Source organism: Rhamphochromis longiceps, linkage group LG23 (genome assembly GCF_057381845.1).
Source record: "Rhamphochromis longiceps isolate RC_006_pf linkage group LG23, R_longiceps_female_GT1.1, whole genome shotgun sequence".
In the NCBI taxonomy this organism is placed as follows: Eukaryota; Metazoa; Chordata; class Actinopteri; order Cichliformes; family Cichlidae; genus Rhamphochromis; species Rhamphochromis longiceps.
The window spans coordinates 25338558-25362692 of NC_140578.1; the positions used below are offsets into that span (position 1 = coordinate 25338558).

A 24135-nucleotide genomic window follows, 5' to 3' on the forward strand; every position below is an offset into this window, starting at 1 on the left:
CAGTCCAGTCCTTTTACCCGACCAGTTTCAGAGAAATGACTTGTTGATTGTTAAGCCGTTTAACACTGACCTATGAGTCATTTAAGTATTTTCTTAAAAGGCTCCTAACTTAACAGACATTCACAATTTGACTCACTCTCCAGTTTGTGTCTTTAGAGAAATTTGGGGCTTATTTTCATATCTGGTTTTTTTTCAGTGCAGTTCATATACATTAAAAATACCCCAGAATATTTCAAATTACTCAACACCAAACACACCTGTGAAAGAAAAGCAATATAAGGCTACTCATTTACACACTCATTTACATCAAGTTAATTAAAACTGGATGATTACTGTAATAAAGGAGTGATATTGGCCTTTTCCAAAAGTCCTTTAATTGACCGCACATCATTACAGTACATCGAATAGCTTCGTCTTTAAGGCTTTCCTACACATACGGCACAAAAACACTCAATACTGAAAACTATTTGGCATGAAAATAAAAGACAGGAAGCAGAGAGCGTGTCAGCTGTTGGCAGTGTAGTGTAGCACAGTAAAGGGGTCTTTGCTCAACATCGCATCATAAGAAGTTAGAATAATAATGATGATTAAGAAGAGGCACTTCTTCATCACAGCTCCTTCAGTGAGCTCTGACGAGAATTAACAGACTCAGCAGTTCCTCCCACGAGACTTCAACAATCTGATTTGTCAAGGAGCAACAAAGGTAGAGGATGTAACGTCTTTATGTGGACCAAATCTGCTTTTCCTACATTTTTGCATCCATCTTCTGTTCCAGTGGCCAAAACCCACGTTAAACATGGACAAAACGTATGTACAAGCAACCCTTTTGAGCCGCAAACTCCAAACGCCATCTTATCAGTTCTTTTGCTCTTTATGATATCAGTAAGAGCAGACGTCCTTACATATTGTCATCCCTACTGGGGATACACTAGGTTTGAGTGTGGGATGCTGCAATGCCTTCAAATCACATCAGGAGTGTTTTAGAAATGTAATCTTCTGGGTCTTTTATTTTGAAACTTTATCTGATTTCTACGCCCGAGCATAGAGACACTTCTGAAACACGTCTGCTGGAATCAAAGCGCTTAAGTGAGTGCAGTGTATTCCCAGGCTGGTCAAAGGGATGAAGTGAGACCCATTTTAAGATAAATACGGATTATTTTGAACTGTGAATCATACAAAGCTACTCTAGTAGAGTCCAAGAATGAAAATATTCTTCCCATTTCCAGCTCTGTCCATTTTTAAGGTACCCACAACCTGAAACGGCACTGAAAAAAATAAATTAAATGTATTTAAGGAATTTGAAAAATACAGTTTTAAGTATTACAGCGATTCCCAACAGACAGACCACAGATGTAACCAAATTATTGTAAGCTTATGTAAAAAATACATTAACAACCAACAGTACTTGTTTTTGTAATAAACTGTTTTTCAGATAGTTCTTCTAACCACATTATAGCTATATCAGTGTCAACTGTCATATGAGGGGCAAACTAATTTACCATCCCCCTGAACGTGACGGAGCTCATTCTGGTTTTCTTTTATGTCTCGGTTATTCGCTTTATTCCCGCGACATTTGAGACATGAAATATGGAGATTGTGTTAACACCACACATGATAATCTTGCGAATAATACGGTGCCATTAACTACCTGAACTGTAATTATATTTCATGTGGTTGCCTTTGCATTAACCTGAATCATTCTCATTGTACAGTTATGGTTACAGACTGTCTACACTCATTTTATGCTTGAATGAATTAAACCCAATTTTAATAAGCACCAGTTTATTATTTGCATGTCAGAATCAGAGAAGTTCTCACAGGAGAAATCATCTATATCTTCAAGAAATTTCACAAATTAATTTTTACTCACGCACTGTGAAGGTGTGCCGTCACAGGCTGTGCGTATTATTATTATTTCAAATTTTTATCACCAAAGTATTAGAAAATCAGTAAAAATCTAATTTATTTATTCTCTTTAATAAACTTTTTATTTTTACTGCAACTAGATTTGCCTGCACTTTTTCACCAATATATTTGCAGTATTTGCAATTTGATTCATTATTTTATGCAACTGTTTTATTTCGGTTTCCTTTTTTTGTGCAACAGTGGAAACGTAGGGGAAGAACACAAAAAAAAAAAAAAGACAAAACTTTGGTGAAAGTGTGCACATGTAATGTATAATTTACTGTTTGTTATTTACCTCTAAATTTACATTGTTGTGCCTCATCATGACTCTACAAAGAAAAGGAGAAAGGAGAGGTCATTTCTATGAGGAGGGAAGAGAAAGGTGACATTTTTTTAAATTACAGAAATCTTTGGGGATCGTAGAAAGAGCTCCAGAACAACAGACATTAGTTAACTTTTAGAGAAACATTAAAATGATACATTAACTTAAATGGGTTAAACTTCCCCAAGAAAAAAATAAACACTGATTTTTAGAAAAGCAGGCCCTCAGTAGAAAAGATAGCCTCCGTTTTATGTGCATTAAAAAAAAATGTTTCTGATTTCATTTGTATACTAAGTAATCACAGGTTGAATTTAAACTTGTTGTAAAGCTTTTCTGTTTGCTGTATTTCTCATTCAGTATGTGGTAGTTTTCACGGTTAGTTACTTATGCTGCTGCTTCAAATTAAAAGCACTCAGCCAGACACAACTGAGAGGCTTTTATTGTGAATTTAGCTCCACACATTCGAAGCGTGGCCATGAAAATGATCTACGGCACATTCAGATTGAGAACTCTTGTATTACAGTAGAATTAACAAAACAAAACAAAAAGAAAATCCCTGCCACAAGTTAAAATCCGATGAAGTCATTTGTGCTGTCGTCCAGTCAAAGCTGCACGTTGTATCATTACTTCTTTTAAAAACACTTCAACAGTTTTCTTCCCATTTTAAACGTAAATTAAGTTAAATAACATATCAAGAGGCACATTTACAAATGAAGGAATTTCCTTCAGTCCACTGGAAGGTGTTGCAGTGCGCAGAGATCAGTTTCAAACCTGCTGCAAAAACCATCCATTAATGAAGTTTAGAAACCACTCCACCTCTAGAATTAAACCATTCCCAGCTTGCTTCCAGTATTCAAGGATAATCCCCCATTTCACAATCATATGTACACACTACACTAGCTTTTAGAATAATCTGGACACAGTGTTTATAAACTGCAGAGGAATCACTTCACCACACAATAGGATTTTAACACTGAACTAGAGGACAGATGAACTTGTTTAGACAGGTCACTTTGCAGTAATGAAACACACTGGGGTTAAAGCCCTCTGTGTGTGCATTCAATAGTTTTTAAATGAACACTCAATGTGGGTTTTCTTCTGTGAAGACCGTATTGTCTTTGGGCGCTCCTCCGTCTGACGCAGGGTGCGTTTGGTCTTTGTCAGAGTCTGTGTGTGAGGTGTGGGCGGTGTCTGCTTGCGTGGGAGTTTCCGTGGTGGATTTTGGCGGGTGTGCGCCGTCATCGCTCGAGTTTCTGTGCGAAGTTGCCACCGCCTCGTACTCAGCCACCGCCCGCTCATTATGCACCTAGCAACATGAGAAACAAAAACATTGAGGGCGGCTGGCAAGAAGCCAGTTGAACATGTGGCACAATTGCCGAACAACAGTTTAGGTTACATCTGCTAGATCATGTCTAACTGCTTCCAACAAAATGCTAGCAGGAAAAACCTGCCTGAGCTGTTACTAGCCAACAAAGACATGGATACAAGGGTGCTAATGCTAACACTAGCTGTTTACATAACATGTTAACTATGACAAGTATTTAAGAATTGGGTAACCTTCCCTGAACTTCCTCTGCTACTCTGACTGCCTCCAGGTCATCTTCAGACCTCAGCTCTCTCGTCCTGGCTCTGTTCCAGGCGCTCTAAGGAGCCTGCACGGTTCAGGCTGGACGGCAACATCGGTGCAGTCTGAATGTGTTTGTCGGTGGTTAATGAATAAAAAGATTTCCCACACTGTTAGTGAGGCTGCACGACTGCAACGACACCTCTGTGCTTGAATTTTAAAGATTTGAACCAAATTTCAACCTCGATGAGTTTCTCGAGTGATGTTAAAACTATTATATAGAACATGTCATTATTGATGTTGTTTCTACATTTTAGAGCCATAAGCAATGCTCAGTGTGTTCAAATATGACTACATTAGACATTTATTCTGACCCAGGAGGAAAAAAACTAGAAGATGGGTCTGGTACCAAAATGTAGGTAAAAATGAGACCCTTCAGATGCTAAAGACCCTTTAAAGTTCACCCGAAACTTTAAAGGGTCTTTTTGATATTTTCTCTGTTAAATCATTGGAAAACAGATCGAACCTCCAGGATACCAGTTCTGGTTCCTGTTCCTCTGCTGGACACACATTAGAATGTTGTCATTTAACTACAGATGATGCTTTTCCATGAGATCAGATTTTTGGCTGTGGATGTAAAATTGATTTGGCTTCAGTTTTTAAAAAGGGCATAAATGTTTTTTTAAATAAGTAAATCTTATTTACTTGAATGTATTACAAATTGTGCATCTGTATGTATATTGAAGGCCTGTAATCACCAAATAGTAATAGTATACGTAACTTCATTAAATAGCCTGAAGTTATTGTACAAAAACGACAAAAGTGGCTCCTAGATGTGAGCTTGTGTTTACTCCCAGAGCTTACTGCAGTGTTTTACAGTTTCATAACTCCAGTATTGCAAACAGACTCTCACTCCCACACTATTTAACTTGTAAAAAAGACATTGACTTGTAACTAAAAATGCTAGCCCTTCGTCATAAGAAGCAGCTGCGATCACACAGCCACTGAATACTGCACACAGGTTTAATGTAACTTAAATTTATCAAGGACAGATTAAGAAAATTAAATGAAATGCTGTCATATGATAGTAAATATTGTGGAAAAATGATTAGAAGTAGGAGCTTTAAATCTCCCTAAAAGCCGGTGAGGATACGAAAATGAAGAAATTTAACTGCATTAAAAAAAAGGATCAAAATATTAAACAAAGCTAGCTTTTCATTATAAAGTAAATATATGTCCACCATATGTTTCCATTATTTTTAACATCATTGGTGTTTGTTTTCGCAGATGTGGGTGTTTTTTTTTTTTGCAGTTTTACAGATTTTTTTTTTGTTTATATCTGTTTGTAAAAATATTTTAACTGTTAAAATTGAATTTAGTGATACAAAAGCTGTTATAATTTTCATCCTACATTTGAAAATTGTAGGATGAAAGCAGCTTTAATGAAAATCTTGTGTTTTATCCCCTTATAGGGGATTTACTGCTCAGCATGGCTTTTATTTTTTTTATTATTTTACTGTGTTTAAACTAAACTCAGAGCAAAGTGCAGCTACGAGTCATATTTAATCTTCAGATCAAATTGATTAAATAAGACTCTGACAAAATCTGATTTATTTGCTTGCACGGCTGCTACATTATGAAAAAAAAAAAGAAGATATGCTCATTTTTCCCATAGCAAACATTACATCATTTTATCTGCAATTGTAATTATTAACTTAAACATTACACAGTTATTGTGGTGTAATCGCAACAAGGAAATGGGATACATTTAATTCTGTTTCCCCCCCTCTTTTGGATAGTATAATTCTTCATAAAAACTGTATGCATGGTGATTTGTTTTTATAACTCATCTATCTGGATACTAAAGTTAGAGACAGCACATCCAAGTAGTTTATGCTGTGGTTTTGGTGAGTTATATTCCAATTAGTCTGTCACTTAGCACAATTAACAGGTTGTGTGATGCACCCATATAGTCTATGGTAATAAAAGCTTGTTAGCATTAGTTGAGAACGCAGTGTTTCACTGTTTGGCCAAGATGCCAACATTGAGTCCCAAAACAAACAGGTGATATTTAGGTTATTTTTTTCATTATTTTTATTTGAAAGGGACTGTGTACAATACTAACATAAATGTTATTTGAGCTACTGTACTAGAGTTAGCTTAAAGCTCATTTGCATCTGCGATACTTTGGCAGGTCACATTTTTACCTACTTTTATGGTCACACAATAAAAAGTCTAAATTGCTAAAACAGTATGTGAGTGAAAATGCACCAACGTTAAGAAAATAAGCATGCGATTTTTATAACACATTATTTTATGCATATCATCTTCTTTTCTCAGCAAAGAAAATGATATAAGTATTTTTTAACTATGAAAATTATTAAATGCGTTTTGGCCAGAAAGTCTATAACAGTTGTGTTTTAAAGATATATTATATTTAAAAACAGAATATATTGTTTTGGGAAATTCTGCAGACACCAGTAGTGCCATCAAAGCAACAAAAGACTGAAGTAGCTGCTTTACCGAGCACAGATTATCTAAATACCTCATCAGTCAGGGGTAAAGCTCAGATCAGCTCCCGGCCACAAAAGCAGACCTCAGGCCCCACCCCCAGAGGGTGGGGTTGGAGGTGACATCACCGGGGAGAAACCCATACATGTAAGCGCATCACATGATGTCAAGAGTCAGGTGTGGGCGGTTCACAGACACACAAAGACGTACATGCATGTACACGCCCACACATACACAGGTATGCCTGAGTCACTGTTATCACCCCATGCATGAGAAAACACACACAGAAAATCCTGAACTACACCCCCACCTCACAGACGCACACACACAGTAGTTTTCCATCAACCTTTGCACGCAACACCATCTCACCTTTCTTCAGTGTGTGTGGGCAGCCAGTCAGGAGGAAGTGTCAGATTAATGAGTTAAAGCATGAAGAAGAGACATTTCAGACACAACAGATGGAAACAGTGAGTTACTATTACACAACGCCTCGTAATACAGCAGCTACAGCGGCATGTGGCTATTAAAAAAAAATTACACACCGTGTAAAATGTCCACAAATCAAAAGCCTGCCCTGATTTAAATCGTGCTGATGTCTATAACTGACAGAGCTCACTTCTAACCGTTTTCTTATTTTTTATACTTGTCGATCAGTCTGATTTGTTTTTACTCCTGTTTGGATCGCCAGTAAATTCCTCATCAGGAATATCCTCTTTTAACCAGACAGGCTGGCTGCTATTTTTAGATCTCTTCCTGAAAGTCACAGTCTGACCACTTACACACTACAAAAAGCAACTCGTGCCTCGGGCTGACCCGGATTGCATCTAATAATGAATGCCAGGTCTCGGGCAGTTTTCAGCTTAAAAGTCATCAGTTTAGAAGCATTAACGCTGGCGTTTGGCTATGTTGAGTTAAGGACTTTGTTCAGTTCTCACAAAAACAACAGGGTATAGCAGATGGTGATGATAAATCATGCAGATAAGATGCTGTAGGTTTGAAAATGTGCTAGAACAGGAGCAAAGATCACCCGTGAGGGGAAGAAACATGAAAAAAAAAAAAAAACATGAATAAATAAAACAATCAGCACAAGAAGCTCTGACAGGCTTCAGACTTTTGGGTTCTTGTGAGTTTTTAAACATGTAAACAGATATACAGAAAATATAGTTTTGAAATTTGCACTGTTAAAATTTTTTATACAAGTTAATTCTATAAGAATTCATAAACTCTGAGGAGACGAGCTGCAGAAGTCTGAAGAAAATCAGGGAACAGGACATAAAAGAAGTTGAAGCTAAGATAGTCTTTTCTTAACTACATTAAACTAAGCTCAATTAAAAAAATAATAATTAAAAGGTGTAGTTTTAGTTTTGTATTTTCTTGACCCTACAGGTCAATGTGAAAATTAATAATAAGCACTGCTGAAAAACTGCTGGATTATACTTTCTTTGTTTTATTTGACAGCCAGTTGCTGGTTTCATACAGACACCCATGTCCAACTGTTAGGTTACTTCAGTTAAACTACTTTGAATATGCCTGCTGTAGGCTCAGATGCACTTTAACAGGCTGATTTGGATGATAATGACAATCCTTTTGGTTTCATTCTTGAGGATCAAACCATTTGAGATCGATCCTAAAATTGAAACCCAATTTTTCTGCTCAGATTTCTTTTGGACTTTTTAACCTGTGTTTAGCTGTTAAAAACACTTTCAGTCGAAAATAAGTTTGCTTAAACATTTCATCACAACATTTAAAGTCAATGTCATGAAGCTTGGATAACTTTCATTAGTGGACTATAGGGCACATTTGAAAAGCACAGATGCAGAATTTAAACTATATTAAAGCTATTAACACCCCTAATAGCAGCATTCATATTAGCAGACCTGCATGAGTGTACGATATTAAACATGCAGAGTGTTGCCTCTATAATGCATTTGTGTACCTCGCAGCATTAATGTTCACACATTAAAGCCTCCTCTTAGACAAAGACTGGCTTCTCTGTGCTGCCTCCAAACTCCAATCAAGAGTCGACTTATTTTTGATCTTGAACTGCTTGTATATCCCACCATTAGTTGGAAGGAACGTAATATGGAACAAACCATCAGCCCAAAATAAACTTGGGAATGGCTCTAAGCTAAAGAACAGCAGTAACAGCAGCTTAAGTAGCCCAGGTTACTGGTTGTTCAACATATTTTGAGAAAGCTGCTGGTGATAATGCATAGCTACAACACAGATGATTGTCTGTAAAGCTCTGCGTAGGACAACCACGCAGGTCGCTCCCAATGCCGACTGCCACTGCACTGAACACAGGTCTCGCTCACCTCCTGCCCCGTGTACCAGGTTTGCCTCCCTGTGACTTTAGTTCCAGTTTTGGGAAATGCACAAAGTTGAAGGATCAGTGTTCTGATGCAGTGGAGGACATCCAGCTCACATTACAGAGCCACAAGTACACACGGACGTAACAGGCCCTTCTGTAAAAAGCAGCTACACTGAAAACAGTCTGAGAACTCAAGTCTGATCTGATTAGAGATCAGCTGAAGATAAAATCAGGTGAGGCTTTTGATATTCAGGTATCTGCTCTCAGAACTTTCTGATCACCCCTCGTGTACACACTAATACATTTATCATGTTTGATTCAGCGCACAATGACTTCACTCTTACTTTGAAAGTCCGGGTCAACCAGGTCAGGTTGCTGCTGTGGCATAGAGTTGTCTCAGGTTTTATTCCCTGCTTATTCTAACTGAAACTCCACCTTCTGGGATGTGTGGGGCTGACCTCCAGCTTGACAGAACAAGGACTAGCATCACCAGCTGCACTGGAGATGGAGTACGTCCATGAAATGAAGACTACAGCAGCAGCTGATTGGTGCTCCACTATTTATTATCACTAATTAAAAACGGTATCATTTACTAACTAATTTAACAAAGTGTTTAACATCTACACGCAGATCCTGCCTCACCATCGCAACAAAAATGATCCAATTCTCTGGGAAACACATATTTGTTATATGGATGTCAAATTCTCAACTATGCAATCACTGATTTTAGTTTTTCTTTAATGTGGAAATCTAAACGCTTCAGCTCACCTCACTGCTGACAGAGCTGTCGCTACATTTAGCCACTTTTCCGACCCTTTTTGCTTCGTCTTTCCTAAAAAGACTGAGCTAAAAGTCTATACACTCTCTGAAGCCTCTATACTGAGGCTTCAGAGAGTGACAGACGTGCTGCGGCTTTTAGATTCTGTCAGTATAAAGTACCTTGAGGCCCCCGATACTGCGATATGGCGCTCTACAAATAAAACTGTATTAAATTGACTGCAGAAGACAGAAAACTATTCAGGAGAGTCCCAGTTTAATATTCCCACAACTTGAACCAAACATAACATTACTGTAAGTCTTCCGAAATGACCAGTTCTCACATTTTTATCTCCTAAATCAGATTTTTGCTTTTCTTTTCATGTGCTCATGACTAAAACTCTGCTTGGCTACTGTCTGTTCACCTGCAGTGGGTGAGGGTCTCGAGTGCTGTTCTTTGCCAGGCTGATCATCTCTTTGATCTGGACAAAGGCGAAGGCAATGGTGACCCAGGGGGCACCGGAAAGCATCCAAGCCGGCCTGTTCGGGTCCTCCTGATCCTCCTGATGTTTAGTCTTCCTTACTGGCAACAAGGGAGCCTGTCGCACTGGGGCCGGGCTGCCGTCGGGTGCGTGACTCTGCACCAGGTCGATGGTGGCGATCGGGACTGGACTGGAGGGCACAGGGATGTTCTCTGCTAGCATTTTGTCCTCTGGAAGAAGGTGCAGAGGGAAGAAACACAAAACGACGGGCACAAAAATATAGATTTTAAGGATCTGAATGTGTATCATGTCACAGCAAAAGCATCAGTTAAAACAGTTTGTTCTGCTAATCTAGAGCAGGGTATTCCAGACATACTTTTCCAGTTTTTCCTCCACTCTCCAGAGCTCATGACCACCGGTGAGGGTTAGAATGTAGACCTACTGGTAAATCAGGAACTTTCCTCTCGATCAAAGCCCTCTCATTACCACATTATCTGTAAAACTGCACCAATCCACGTCACTCATGAACATCCTGACACACTTAGACCCAACCCCAAGGGACAAACCCAGCAAAAGCAGTGGAAACATGACCAGCCGTGATTCAACATCCGGCTCAAAATATCAACAGGAAGCACAGCTTTTGTTTACTGCGGATCACATAGTTTCAGCTTTAATTTTTAAGCTGCTCCTTTATCCACAAGGGGCTAAGGTCAAGGCATTAGTGTTTCCTCCTGGGATCAAACCAGGAATCTTTCACTTGTTAGGCAAATCTGTACACCTCAACACTATGGAGCTACTTTTCATCAATTTCCTTTTAGAAGGTGATTATTATGCTGTGTTCTTACACTTCTTATTAGACAAGATTAGTTAATGCTTTAGTTTTCTAAATATTGCAGACACTATAAACCTGCAATCTACTTAGTGACATACAAAACAAGCCTAATGTGCATATCTGCGATCTTGTTTATTTGTATGCATTTTTCCCACCTTTGCCTTCAGTGTCTCCGGTCAGACACTGGATGAAGGAGAAGATGAGGAGGATGACGAGGGAGGCCATGCCGATTCCTCTGAACGTATCTGCAGCACCTGCAGAGCAAACAGAGAAACCATTAGCAAGGCGAACTCATATATTTCCTGTGTTTCCTACCCTAAAGCAGCTCAAATAAACAACTTACACTACACCGGTACTGCATTTAAACATTAGCCAGTGTGCTGCAAGGCAATTTCCGCCTCACGTGCTCGTTTCATACCAAAATAATTGACGAATACTCCTCCGACCATGGCTCCGCAGCCGCGACCCAGCCCGAGGTGCAGGCCCTGCAGAATTCCCTGTGCCGACGTCCTGAGAGCCGGCGGGACCGCGGCGCTCAGGAAGGAGATACAAGCTGCCCAAACTGAGGCATGGGTCACACCTGGAGGACAAACAGGGACATACAAAGGGTCACAGCTGAATCTGGATCTAAATAAACTCAAGCATCCTGATGTAATCAATTAACTCCAACATCTCAGCTTTAGAGTCATTACATCAGCAGCATGTGTTGAACAAATACAGGCAGAGCCTCTGAAATTATTATGTTTTTTAACAATTGGCCAGATTTTCAACTTAAAAACACTTTCAGTCAAAAATAAGTTTGCTTAAACATTTCATCACATTTAAAGTCAATGTCATGAAGCTTGGATAACTTTCATTAGTGGACTATAGGGCACATTTGAAAAGCACAGATGCAGAATTTAAACTATATTAAAGCTATTAACACCCCTAATAGCAGCATTCATATTAGCAGACCTGCATGAGTGTATGATATTAAACATGCAGAGTGTTGCCTCTATAATGCATTTGTGTACCTCGCAGCATTAATGTCCACACATTAAAGCCTCCTCTTAGACAAAGATTGGCTCTCTGTGCTGCCTCCAAACTCCAATCAAGAGTCAATAACCTGCAGATATTGACTGCTGCATTCTTTCTTATTTATTTTTCTATTGTTATCTATTATCTAAATCTATTTCTAATTCACCTTTTTCTTCCTGGCCCTTGAGTAAGTGAATTGCTCTACTGTGGAATTAAAAAAAGTCTATGAAAATTTGGCTTTTCATGCATTGCAAGATCAAATATCACAAGTTAAATTATTTGTCCTTACTTCTCCACTGCCAAGTGTCAACCATTTGTGGACTCTGGAGAATAAATAAATGCTGACATATATGTTTAATTAACCTGCAGTGACAGTTTTATTTCTTCACCTCAGCTTCCTCTCTGCAGACCAGCTAATCGCATCGAGGTAAAAAGCAGGCTGCCTCAGCCCTCCCTGTTTTTACACCACATGTGTTGCAAATGCTAAATATACTTTTAGACTTTTTGAAATTGTGTCATACTCAGCGTAACGCTGGACCAACAGGTGGAGCACTCAGAACTGAAGCCCCGATGCAGCTTTCACGTGTTTATTCTGCGAGGCAGAGGTGTTTTCTCAGGGCGGATGTCTCATGCAAACCAGTGAGCCACAGAGAGCAGCTGTTCACTGCTCAAGTCTTCACTGTAGTTTTATTGTATACACTGCATTTCTCACCTTACTTTGCATTGCTTAAATAAAGTCAAAGATAAATTAGAAATACAGTGTTAATAATCTGGGATGCCAATTCATATGGTGTGATGGGAATATAAATATAAAAAAAATATCAAATTAATATATAATAAAAATATTATATATATTCTATTCAATATTAAAACTATTAAAAACAGAAAATTAAAAAACATAAAAACACAAAATAAAAAATACAATTTAAATAATTATATTTACAAAAATACAAATAAAAAATGGAAAAAAACTTAAATAAAAATACAAAATGTATATCTAGTAAAAAAAATGTTTTAAATGTATGCATAAATCCGTGTTGCTGCTAACTGTGGCTTTAGTTTCCACTAACTGTGAATCTGAAACTGAACTGACTGAGTGAAGACTGAAGACAGATTACTGCTAAGTGTTCTGTAAACCGCAGCAGCTCCCGAACAGGAAACAAACCGCTCATAAACAGGACCTATGACATAATATAATCAGTCTTTTCCTTTTTAAAACTGATCAGCCCTGTTTTGAGAAAGCTGCTGCTTGCACAGAAAAGCCAGCGTTCATTATCCGGGCTGAAAAAAGTGACACATGGTTTGCAAGTTTGCATTCGACTGATTTGTGACTCCGAGAAAGACGACTTTTTCTCTGTTATTTTCAAGTCCGGCAGCGCCCTGCACATGCTTTCTGACAACACCTCTGTTAATATCCTCTCTGTATGTTGCAATGCTGCTACAATAAAGGAAATAACACAGAGTAATACAGATCGTGCAGTTGAGAATCCGGGCCGTTTCCCTTCCCTTCAGTTTTTTCTCGTACTTTACAGCTTTCTGTCATCTGCTGCAGCCCTGACAGCCTTCTGCTAACCAGCGATACTGTAGGAAGAGAAACGCTGTCTGATAAGGCGCCATGCTGGACAAACAAAGCCATTTCCTGGCCTGCCCTGTCCTCTGGGTCCTGAAGTCCTAATACTCCCTGCAGACACAGACAGAGAAAGGGTTACCTTGAAGGATCTCCATGGGCAGGACGATCCAGGCGTTCTCCAGGTAGGAGATGTACAGGTAGCGAGCTGTGTTGCAGGCCAGCCCGATGTACAGCACTCTAAGGAAGGAAAGAGAAGAAGCATGAGACTTGTTGCAATGAATTACCAACTCAATCCTGAGCTGTTGTTTCTTTGCTTTAGTGATGTTTGGTAAGACTGATATGCATTTTTAAATCCTAATAACATCTTTCCAAGGACTGAAGAAATGTCTTCAACTGTTTCTATCCTGTAAGCATCCCGATTCTTAGTTTTACTGCAAGTATGACCATTAGGATGAACTGGTTGTGATAAGGCCACACCTTCAGTCAGTATAATCGTTCATCATTTGAATCTTTGTTTAAGCTTTGTTCTTTTTTTTTCCACGTCAGCAAAGACAACAAATTCATCCTGTAACTAAAAACGAGCAACAGTTCGTCTGGATCTGCTTGCCTTTCTTCTTAAACCCAAACCTGCTGCAGTTTGGGTATCAGACAAAAATAATTTGTCCTATTTAACTGTTTCTTTATTGCAATAAATATTGAAGTTATGACCCAATGGTACAGAGCATAAATGCTGAAAAACTGACAAACACTCAAGCTGGTAAAAAGTCTTTAAAGTCAGCTGACTGAATTATCCTGGTGGTTTTTTGTTGCTACAAAAACAGGAAAAAGTATTTTCGTTATACGAGCCTGTATTTAACTGTTCGCCTCATTAATCTTTCTGTTCTTCTTCTGTGGTGCTGTTCGTACCCATCAAGGAGGCTTTGTGCTGCTATTTCGAGAACAATACAGCACAACACGCACCGAGTTCATCGCGCTCATCACCGGGATTATTTTAATGTTTGCTCATCAGCTGAAGCGTTACTGAACACACAGACACACTCTGTTCTCTGGGTGTGTGAACACTGAGCTCGACAAGCTCTCTCGCTGAAAACAACGTTACAGGGAAAGGTCGTGTTGTCAGCATTTCCCAAAGATAATAACAACGAATGAGAGCTGTTAGGCCTCAGCCACACAGGCCTAGAGATTGGACCGTCATTCCTGGCAACCTCTGGCTGATGGGGAAAAATGTGTATCCCCAAACTGGTTGGCCGCCTTTATTATGAAACTAGTTATAAAGTTTGCATGTTCTCCCCTGTGTCTGCGTGGGTTCTCTCCGGGTACTCCGGCTTCCTCCCACCGTCCAAAGACATGCAGCTTGTGGGGATAGGTTAATTGGTTAATCCAAATTGCCCATAGGTGTGAATGTGCGAGTGAATGTGAGTGCAAATGGTTGTCTGTCCCTGTGTGTTGGCCCTGCGACAGACTGGCGACCTGTCCAGGGTGTATCCCGCCTCTCGCCCTATGACAGCTGGGATAGGCTCCAGCGCCCCCCGCAACCCTGAAAAGGATAAGCGGACGCGAATGGATGGATGGATAGTTATAAAGAGCGCACTGCACCAAAAATCTTGTTTCGATTGCTTTGGTTACGTGGATGACACCAAATAGTCTGCATTTCCTTGTATGGGTCGCTTCATACTTTTCACAGCTTCACGACCGCTTAGAGAGTAGTTGGCAAGTTTTTGCAGACAAGTCGGCATCTTCCATGCAAACCACAGGCAACCACAGTAAAGCAATTACAAAGAGGTTTTTGTTGCAGCACCCTCTTTGCGCCCAATATCGGCATTTCCTTCTCTCTCTCTCTCCCTCTCCCTCTCATATTCTAAAGAGTATTCAAATGAAGAAGTATGAATTAAGTTGTGATGATGTTTCAGGCTGCCTTGTTGTCTGATAATGATCTAAACCTCCAAAATATTTCAAGTGTTACAACAAAGCACAGAACAGAAACTTTAAAAATAACAACATTAAATACATAAAGCTAATATATCTGATTTGGTGTGGTGGGAAACTGCGATAATCCTCACAAGAAAGTACATCTTTAGATTCTGGACATTGCGAGTTCAGTCCGTCCTCTAAGATGGACTCCATTAAGTGCTAAACTGAGCCCATCTGAGCAGTAGCAGATGGTCTCTCTGTGCTAACAGGTCGGTTTAAAAGGGTCAACACATTAAACCTTCAGCCCGAGGTCACTTATTGACGTGCTCTCATCGGTTAAAATGAAAGCAAGTGACCACCAGAGAGGAAGCTGCTGCTCAGACGTTGCAGTGAAGCAGGAAGTGTGCTTACTAGACAGAGTCACATCCTGAAAACACAGGAAGATGAAGGGCGTGTTTGCATGAGACTGAATATACACACACAGAGTCACTAATGCAGATTAAGAGGAGCCAGACAGCCTGTGGGCCTGTAAAGGCTGTAACTGTCTTCTGTGAAAAGGTGCTTTCAAAAACAGGTGAAATGTTCTCATTGCTTTAAAATTTCTAAAGGTTTCAATGCATATGAACAGAAAGGAGCTACTGTTAATATATTTAACCAGTGTGTCTGGATTTTACACATAATGAAATAATGACACAGCAAGCTGCTTTTGATTGGCTAAAATGAAACATGGAAAATGGTATTAGGCTTCACAGCTTCAAGAAGCAAAGATGACTTCCAAAAACATTTCTGCTAATGCTTCTAGTCACTTAAAAATCTACCATCAGCTCTGAAAGTGAACTAAAAGTCCCCAGTGTGATCACAGAGAAAGTTAAGGTCTGTCACGTCAACGCAGCCGTATGGTGGCCAGGAGAAGTTCCCAAGGCGCCAATTCTGGAAAGTGCTTACAAGCGTGGACATCTGTCATAGGACTGTATGAAGGAGGAAGATGCTGATCTGAGGAATGAGTTGGATCAGAAAAATGACAAACCGACCCTCAAACAGCTGAAGCTCTCCCTCTCTATCAGCTTCCTACTCCTCGTCTCATGTTGATGTAAAAATTTGAAAACTATTGCTCTACAACATGTTACAACATTTAAAATCTGAGATAGCGAGCAGCTGGATGGTTTTTCATCCTATTGTTGCTTTTTTCCCCTGTTTGTTGACATTTATGGCGATGATGTGCCCGATTTGTCTGTCCGAGGCACTGAAATCAAATAGCTTCTGATCTGTGTCCGTGTGAAAATCCCCACTGATGTCTTGCATAAGCACCTCTTCATAGTGAGCATTCCTGTTCAGTTTATTTATATTTTTGCTTCTACTTTAAAGTTAAATCAGTCTAAATATTCCCCAGTTTTAATCTTCTAACTCCCAGTGGAGTAACAAAGACATTACTACTTTCATGCCCTGTGTTTTGCTCATGTACTAACTTATATTATATGCTGTATTTTTGTTATTCTAAATAAAGGAAAAGTGAAATGTGTGTAGTTTAAGATAATCAGCAGCCTTGAGGGGAATAGAAATACTCTGAAACATTATGAATAAAAATTTCGTTGCTAACTGGAGGTCTGGTAACCACAGTCACAGTCATGTCAGTTAGAGTCCCACTATTTTCACTTTTTGCCAGTGAACAGCTGAGTAAATTCTTCTCTTTTGAGGCCTCTAAAAGTAAAACAGAAAGTACTCCACGTCTGACACCAGAGAAACGGTGCTCATCATTCATTATTCAGTTACATTATAGACCTTGTCTAGCTTCTACGACTGCCTCATTTTGTCTGAGTAATTGCTGCATGCTCCCAACTATCAGTGGCTTCGTACAAGGCTTTTGATTAACGCGAGGAACAGAAATATCAGCATGCCCAGCAGGTGTATTTATTAAGTACTTCAGCTAAATTTGCTCCATCTTCACCTCGCGTAGACTTGAGAGCTCTTTGAAAGTCAACAGCATAGATGGATCTGTGAAATCTAACCCCTTGTTCTCAGATGTCGAAGCTACCCGAAGGGTCCGACCCTGAATCCAATGGCCGCATTGTCCCAAAGAGGAGCGCTCACTTGTCACAGCTCTGACACCAAACACAGCGAGGCGATGACTGAACTGTTTGGACCCACCATTAATGCTATGAATGCACAGTTTAAACGGTTGATCAAGAGTTTTTGCTTTTAAAAAGTCTTTAAAGAAAGCATGGAAGTTGTTTTTGGTCATTTATTTGAGAAGATGGATTTTTTTTAAAACAGCTTACAGATTTCTTTGATTTAATGGTGGAAGAGTTAGATCAGAGGCAGCTGAACACGAGGAAAAAGGAACTCATGCTCCAGCAATGGTAATACAGATGAACTGGCTCTTTAAATAGCCCAGAAGGAGAGATAGTACTGTGTATCTAAGGGGGAACATCACCTATGTGAAACCTAACAGCATGATAATAAATAATTAGTAAATAATTCATTACTTCATTAGTTAATTACCAGATGTTTCTGTCTTGGTTCCCATGATTATCAAAAACAAAAATATTTGGGACAAAAAAAGTCAGAAAAAAGTTCAAAGTAAACGTGATCTCCAAGCAGCCTTAACCTCCTCAGACCTGGCGGCCACATATGTGGACATCACATTTTGGGTTGTGTAGACCAAAATACGAAATTTTGCTCTACAATAATAATAATAATAATAATAATAATAATAATAATAGATTGGATTTATATAGCGCTTTTCAAGGCACCCAAAGCGCTTTACAATACCACTATTCATTCACTCTCACATTCATACACTGGTGGAGGCAGCTACACTTGTAGCCACAGCTGCCCTGGGGCAGACTGACAGAAGCGAGGCTGCCATATCGCGCCATCGGCCCCTCTGGCCAACACCAGTAGGCGGTAGGGTAAAGTGTCTTGCCCAAGGACACAACGACTAGGACAGAGAGCCCAGGGATCGAACCCTCGACCTTCCGGTTACAGATGCGATTCCCAACCCCCTGAGCCACGGTCGCCCTACAAGGGCCTGATATCCACTTACGAGGACATTATACTGCCACTGTTCTATCAAAATTATAACGAATGTCTTCATATGTGGATCTCATTTATTTTAGGTTTAAAAAAAAAAAAAAAAAAAAAAGATCTGCTAATTCTTTGTTTTTACATTCATCAGGTCCCAATCAGTCCAAATAGCAAAGAAAAATTAAAGCATGCAATGAATGAGTTTGGGTCTTAGGAGGTTAAGGAATATCAACACAGGAAGCAGCTAGCAGCAACATACAACAGAAAATGTCAATGACAACAAGCCACACAACCACTGACGACGCAAAGTGTGCGAAACCTTTTAAAATTTTTAAGCAAGCGACTAAAGAACAACCAATGAAAGTGAAGGATACACTGGCAGTGAGAGAGTGGTATTACGGTTAGCCAGGCAAGTGGAACCTGGGATTCTCTTTAGCGACCAACTACCAGCTACTAACTGATGTGTGATGAGAAAATCTCTGTATATGTAGGAGCAGCTTTGGTGCCTTGTAGTGTTTGTTCTTACCTGATGTGTCCCACGAGCTCGATGAACTTGTGGCTGGTGAAATATGCAGCGAGCTCTGAGATGTGGCTGAGGACGGAGCAGACCCCAAAGAGCGTGGTGGTCCCGCCCAGGTCCTCCAAGTGCCAGTACAGGAAGCTGAAGACGAAGCCGTAGCCAAAGCCCATGAACCAGGCGACAAAGAGGACGGAGCTGTAGCGCACGCTGCACAACAGCTTGAGGAGGTCACTGTAGTGGAACTCCTGGGTGGTGTTGGGGTTGCTGGGGGTCTGCTCTGAAGTGACTGACTCCCTGTCAGTGTTCGCCGAGTCCTCCACCACCTCTGGAACTTCCTGCTGGTATTCACCGCCTTTCTCAAAGTAAAACTGAGTGGCCACAATCAACGCCACACCCATCAGAACACCAAAGACAATGAAGGCGAGCTGGTAGTTGTGAAGGCGAAAATCGGGCACAGCGCAACCAGTGCCTTCGATCGCCACGGTGATATGAGTGTGGTCAATCCAGATGCCCACCAGCAGCATTGCCAGACCCCAACCCAGAGAGCCCCACATCCTCTGCAGGCCGTAGCGGTCGCGGGCTTTACCGAGATACTGCAGGGTCACCGTGTCCACGATGGTGACGGCGGGAGCGCTGAAGAACTCGCCCACGATGATGACAAGCAGGATGAGCAGGAAGATGGACTCCACCTGGTCCCTGTTGTAGATGATCTGGTACTTTTTCTCAGGTGCTGGAGCAGAACTGGTGGTGGTCTGCAGAGTGGTGTTTGGTACGAGCTGGGTGGTGTTTAGTAAATTAAATGGAGAGTATGTTGTGGTTATGTTGGCATCCACACTACGTTCTAGCCTGTGGAGCACGTGGGAATGCTCCACATGCAGCTCCAGTACGTTTCGCCGACTTCTGGTGTGGTTGGTGGAGTTGCTTGGTTGTGTTACATTATCCTGAGGCTGGACCGTTACCACAGGTGGAAGCGGCGTGGAGAGAGAAGCTCCCTTTTCCTCACATATCATTTCCGCAGGTTTGACAAACCCGATGCCGCAGTTGAACATTAACCAGCACAGAACGGAAAACAGCAGCACAACTTTTCCTTTCTTGAAACGGTCCGCCACTACACCCCAGAAGGGGGCGCTGCAAAATTCAATGAAGTAGCGGATGCCGACGAGTAGCCCGCTGCGGCTGGCTGACATGCCGAGCTGCTTGTAATACACGGCCAGCAGGGGGTGCAGCGAGCCGTAGGCGGCATAGAAAAAGAAATAGAAGACTTTGGAGATGAGGAGGTGGCTGTTGATGCGGAGGCACGTCCTCTCGCAGCAGTCCATGGAATTTGGCTGTGAGGCCGCCACTGCTGCCACCTGATCACGTGCCATGTCAGAGCCGGGTCCTGGTGGCGCTGTGACATCCTCTTGCTGGGCCATGGAGAGGGTGTTAAATGGCTCAGCGAGGACATACTTCCTCTTCTGCTCCTCCTCATCATCTGTCAGGATGGCAACCTTGTCGTCGGCTGGCATATCTGGAAGATAAGGAAATGAGGGTTAGAGCAACGCCAGAGTAACCAAATGAGGCTAAATTCATCTTGTAACTACTTCACTGTGAGACATCATTAGTAGTTTTCTGCTAAAATATAAGTTATACCAGAAATCTGCTAATAACACCCAGAAATAACCTGAAAGATTAAGAGAAATGTTTTAATATTAAATAATTTTTAAAACAGAAAAAGAACATTTGTGGATAACTTGTTTGACTACGAGAGAAAACAATAAAAAGAGCAAACCTTGATCACGACATGTCTTTGTATTTCTGTGAAAGGGCTGAGTTCTCTGGAGACTTTCCAAAAACAATACTTGTCTGACTGTGGCCAAAATCAGACAACCGGTATAAATAGATCTGCCTCTGGAGGAACATTTAGGCAGTTCTGAATACTGTAGACAAGCTGCTTTAAAAAAAAACCCCATCTATTCAGAGTAGCATTATGGAATATTAATTTAAGGATTACGGTTTAAACAGAGCTCCTAACCTGAACCTATGTTGGGTAATATAATCCAGATTATGGCTGCCCTCTGCCACCCCTGTACACCATCACCAGGTCCTCCTGTCTCGGGAAAGCCAGGACCATCAGAGGTAACCCCTGCACCCCACCCACCACCTGTTTGACCGGTTGCCCTTTGGTAGTCAATCAGGTCCCACACCTCCAGACTCACAAACAGCTTCTTCCCCTAAGACGTTCGGACTGTCAGCTAACACCGCACCCCATCCCTGCACACTCACCTCACCAGCCATGGTCTGAGTAGCCCTCATCATTCAGACCACTAACAAATGGACTCTATACTCAGACCAAGTCCTTCGCACTACTTCTATGCTCTTTGTTCTCTAACATGTAGTTATTTTTGATCTACACCTGGTGTCAAATACAACCAAATGGTTAAAAGCTATCAAGTAATCTGGTTCCAGATGGGACAAAAGTCTCACAGAATCTGAATTTGAAACTCTCCTGGATGTTTTCTTGATTACATAATCTATAGATTAAAAGAGTCTAAATGCAGCAGGTGATGGTCTAGATCGAGTCTAATGTGGTCCACTAGCCAAAAGAAAAAAACTCTCTTTAATCATATGTTTTGTGTTACAGACATGTCAAACTGTTTTTCAAAACATTTATTGAAACGGTTTGGTAATGAATGATAATCCAGATTAGAACAGTACCAAGGTAGTGGTACATGGTCTAGACATGGTGTCATGAGGTCTACATGCTAGAAAAACCGTGAATCCAAGCATTCAGAGGTAGAATAAAAGGTTCAAATAGTCTCATTCTGTGTTTTAAATGGCCCTGACGGGTGCTAGGTAATATAATCCATACTAGAAGGGGCTAAATGTGTAGAGTATCGTTCAAATTGGTAAAAAGCAAAGAAATCATCATATTTCTGTGTCACAGTATTCACATATATTAAAACAATCTGTACACTCTCCCATGTCCAAATTAAATCAGTCTAAATGGACGAGTTCCTGGTACTATAATCCGACCTGTGTAACGTCAGTGTTTGTGGATGTACTTTGAAGGTGCTGATATTTTGTTTTTATACAAAGACGGCCAGGTTAGACTCCCTGACGGTCCCTAAGCCTTACTTTGAGATCCACTTGTGTATCGTGACAACAATAAAACTGAAAGCTGAGCAGCAGTCACCAATACAGATATTTCAGCAAACATACGACCTCTGGAGGTCCTCAGACCTCAGTTTGTAAGCCGTCCATCTATCAGTGATGGTCTCCGCGGAAGTGTCAGACATGTTAAACAAAACTACGGGTTATCTAAATTGTATAAAACAAACCAAAGTCGGAACGTTTAAGGGGTAATTTAAGGAAGTGCTAAGGAAGTGCTGGCGCTCATTTAAACCCGGTTAAACACAAAGGAAGTGTCTCCGAATGTCAGGACTTCTACCATGTAACCTAAATTAAACGTTTTAAACATGTATTTCACGAGACTCAATTTAAAATAAAGGACAAATTTAACGACAACGCAAACTAATGTTCTTACCTGCTCAGGTCACCGCTCCCATTAAACTATGACTGCGCAGTTTCTCTTCAATTTTCTCTCTTCTCCTGCGGACATTTTTCACAAAAAACGTTCAAACTACCGCTTTTATTTTCTGTAAAATATTTATAGTCTCCGACATAAGTTCATGTTTTAATTCGGGGGGAATTTCAGGTCTTTCTCGTCTCCGCCTGTCTTTGTATTGAGAACAACGGCAGCTCGTCAAACCGGAGCTTCCACCTGTCCAGAAAACAGAGACGCCGCGGTCAAGCCCGCCATTGGGACCTCTACGACAACAGGCCGAGACTTCCAAAATAAAGCTCATGCGTATGCGCTACCTTATTCTGTTTTATTAAATTGTGTTTATTTTTAAATTATTGAATAGTTTGGAGTAATTCCTCTCAGAAATATAAAATAATAACCTTTAAATTAAATTTCACAATTAAATGAAAGACTGAATAATAATTGTTTTTCTATAATTTACCGTTTGTTTTGTTTTTGAATTATTAAGTCTAAAAAATGTTGTAATCTGTTCAAGGAACACATAATAAAATGTTACCATAAGCACATTGGTACAGTATTTAGAAATAAGGGGAAAACAGTTTAAAATTAGAAATTAAACATTTCTTAGTGGATCTTGGGGAAGAAATTGTTTTAGAAAAGTTAACATGTTCGGTTTTAGAAAGTTTAAAAAAAACATTTGTTCATTTTATTTAACAAAAATGTTGCTACTTTTGTGTGTTTTGTGAGCCTACTTTTTTCAAAGCTGATGGCACCGTTGTGCTTTTAAGTTTTCGTCACATCCGGTAGTTGCCAGGTGTAAATTCTGGCAACTTGATACCACAAAGCGACTCCGCCTAAACGTCTCCAGTGCCTCAATTAAAGGGGAAAGTGCCATTAATCGCAGTCAAAACATACAAAAACACAGCAATAATTCATTTTTAAAGAGACACAGGCAGTTCAAAATGACTGTAGGACTCCCTGAAGGCTTATTAGTCTACAACAATAAAACATTTTTCACCATAAGGAGCATTTTGCATCTTTCTTATGATCAATATCAAATTATTATCCAATAATCATACAGAAACTCTCTTGTTTAATGCACTCATGCCCAGTTTTAGAGGAGCTGTAATCAAACCTTCCTCTTTAAAAGGCTTCATATTATAATTTAGCTGTAAAGATCATGAACTGTGTAAACTGGCTCTATTGTTAAGTCAGAAATGTTCCTTCATGATCACCATCAAGTCTGAAAGGTGTCATGTCGTTTTCCATTTTTCTTTGTGACAGAAATTAATTGGTTCAAACACCGTGACAATCAATGAGATGGAAAGGACTTTATTTGTACACCTTCTTTGCTTTACAGAACAAACAGAGCAAATGCAGAAGAGCATAATTCATGCCGTATTTAACAAAGGTGTAAAGACAGGTGGGTGAGGACTGCTGGCTTTAAATACAAGAGCAATGAGAGTTCCTGGAAGGCATCATAAAGTTACATCACCAGGAAACCACACACTCCACCCAGCCGCTTGAAGTAAATAACGTCTCATGTCACACAGTCATTTTCAGAGCAGTAAAAATCTGTACCTAAGGAGCTGTAGTCATACACACTCATGATTATTGATTTAAAGATGGCCATACCAAACTTAAGGCCATACCACCGTGAGCACACCTGGTTTCATCTGATCTCAGAAGCTAAACAGGGTCAGGCCTGGTTAGTACTTGAAAGGGAGCCATCTCTGATTGCTAACTCGGAGGATGTTGGTCTGCTCCAACTTTCCGAGTGGGAAATCCAAGTTGAGGGGATGTTCCACAAAAAATTTCCAATTAGGAACTTGGAATTTCTGACTTCCAACTAATTCAGGAGCCCGGTATAAGCCCCAGCACACA

The 24135-nt window shown here is 40.3% G+C and overlaps 1 protein-coding gene across 1 annotated transcript; it reads right to left on the reverse strand.

Moving 5' to 3' along the window:
• Positions 1-353: 353 nt before the first annotated feature.
• LOC146642049 (major facilitator superfamily domain-containing protein 6-like) lies at positions 354-22499 on the reverse strand. The gene is made up of 7 exons (XM_085398398.1): positions 22252-22499; positions 18732-20235; positions 13410-13507; positions 11102-11263; positions 10839-10937; positions 9795-10081; positions 354-3533 (listed from the first exon to the last, which is right to left on the reverse strand). Exons 2-7 carry the CDS (start codon positions 20231-20233, stop codon positions 3309-3311), a joined length of 2373 nt encoding a protein of 790 aa, XP_085254524.1. The 5' UTR covers positions 20234-20235; positions 22252-22499; the 3' UTR covers positions 354-3308.
• Positions 22500-24135: the final 1636 nt, after the last annotated feature.

Bases quoted from the DNA above. Each gene is read 5' to 3' on its own strand.
- LOC146642049 (XM_085398398.1), bottom strand. From the start codon at position 20,233: ATGCCAGCCGACGACAAGGTTGCCATCCTGACAGATGATGAGGAGGAG. The intron at 10,938-11,101 runs GTATGAAACGAG...TTTGCTCTGCAG, and splicing joins AGTATTCGTCAATTATTTTG to GTGCTGCAGATACGTTCAGA. The intron at 10,082-10,838 runs GTGGGAAAAATG...ACCTTCTTCCAG, and splicing joins CGGAGACACTGAAGGCAAAG to AGGACAAAATGCTAGCAGAG.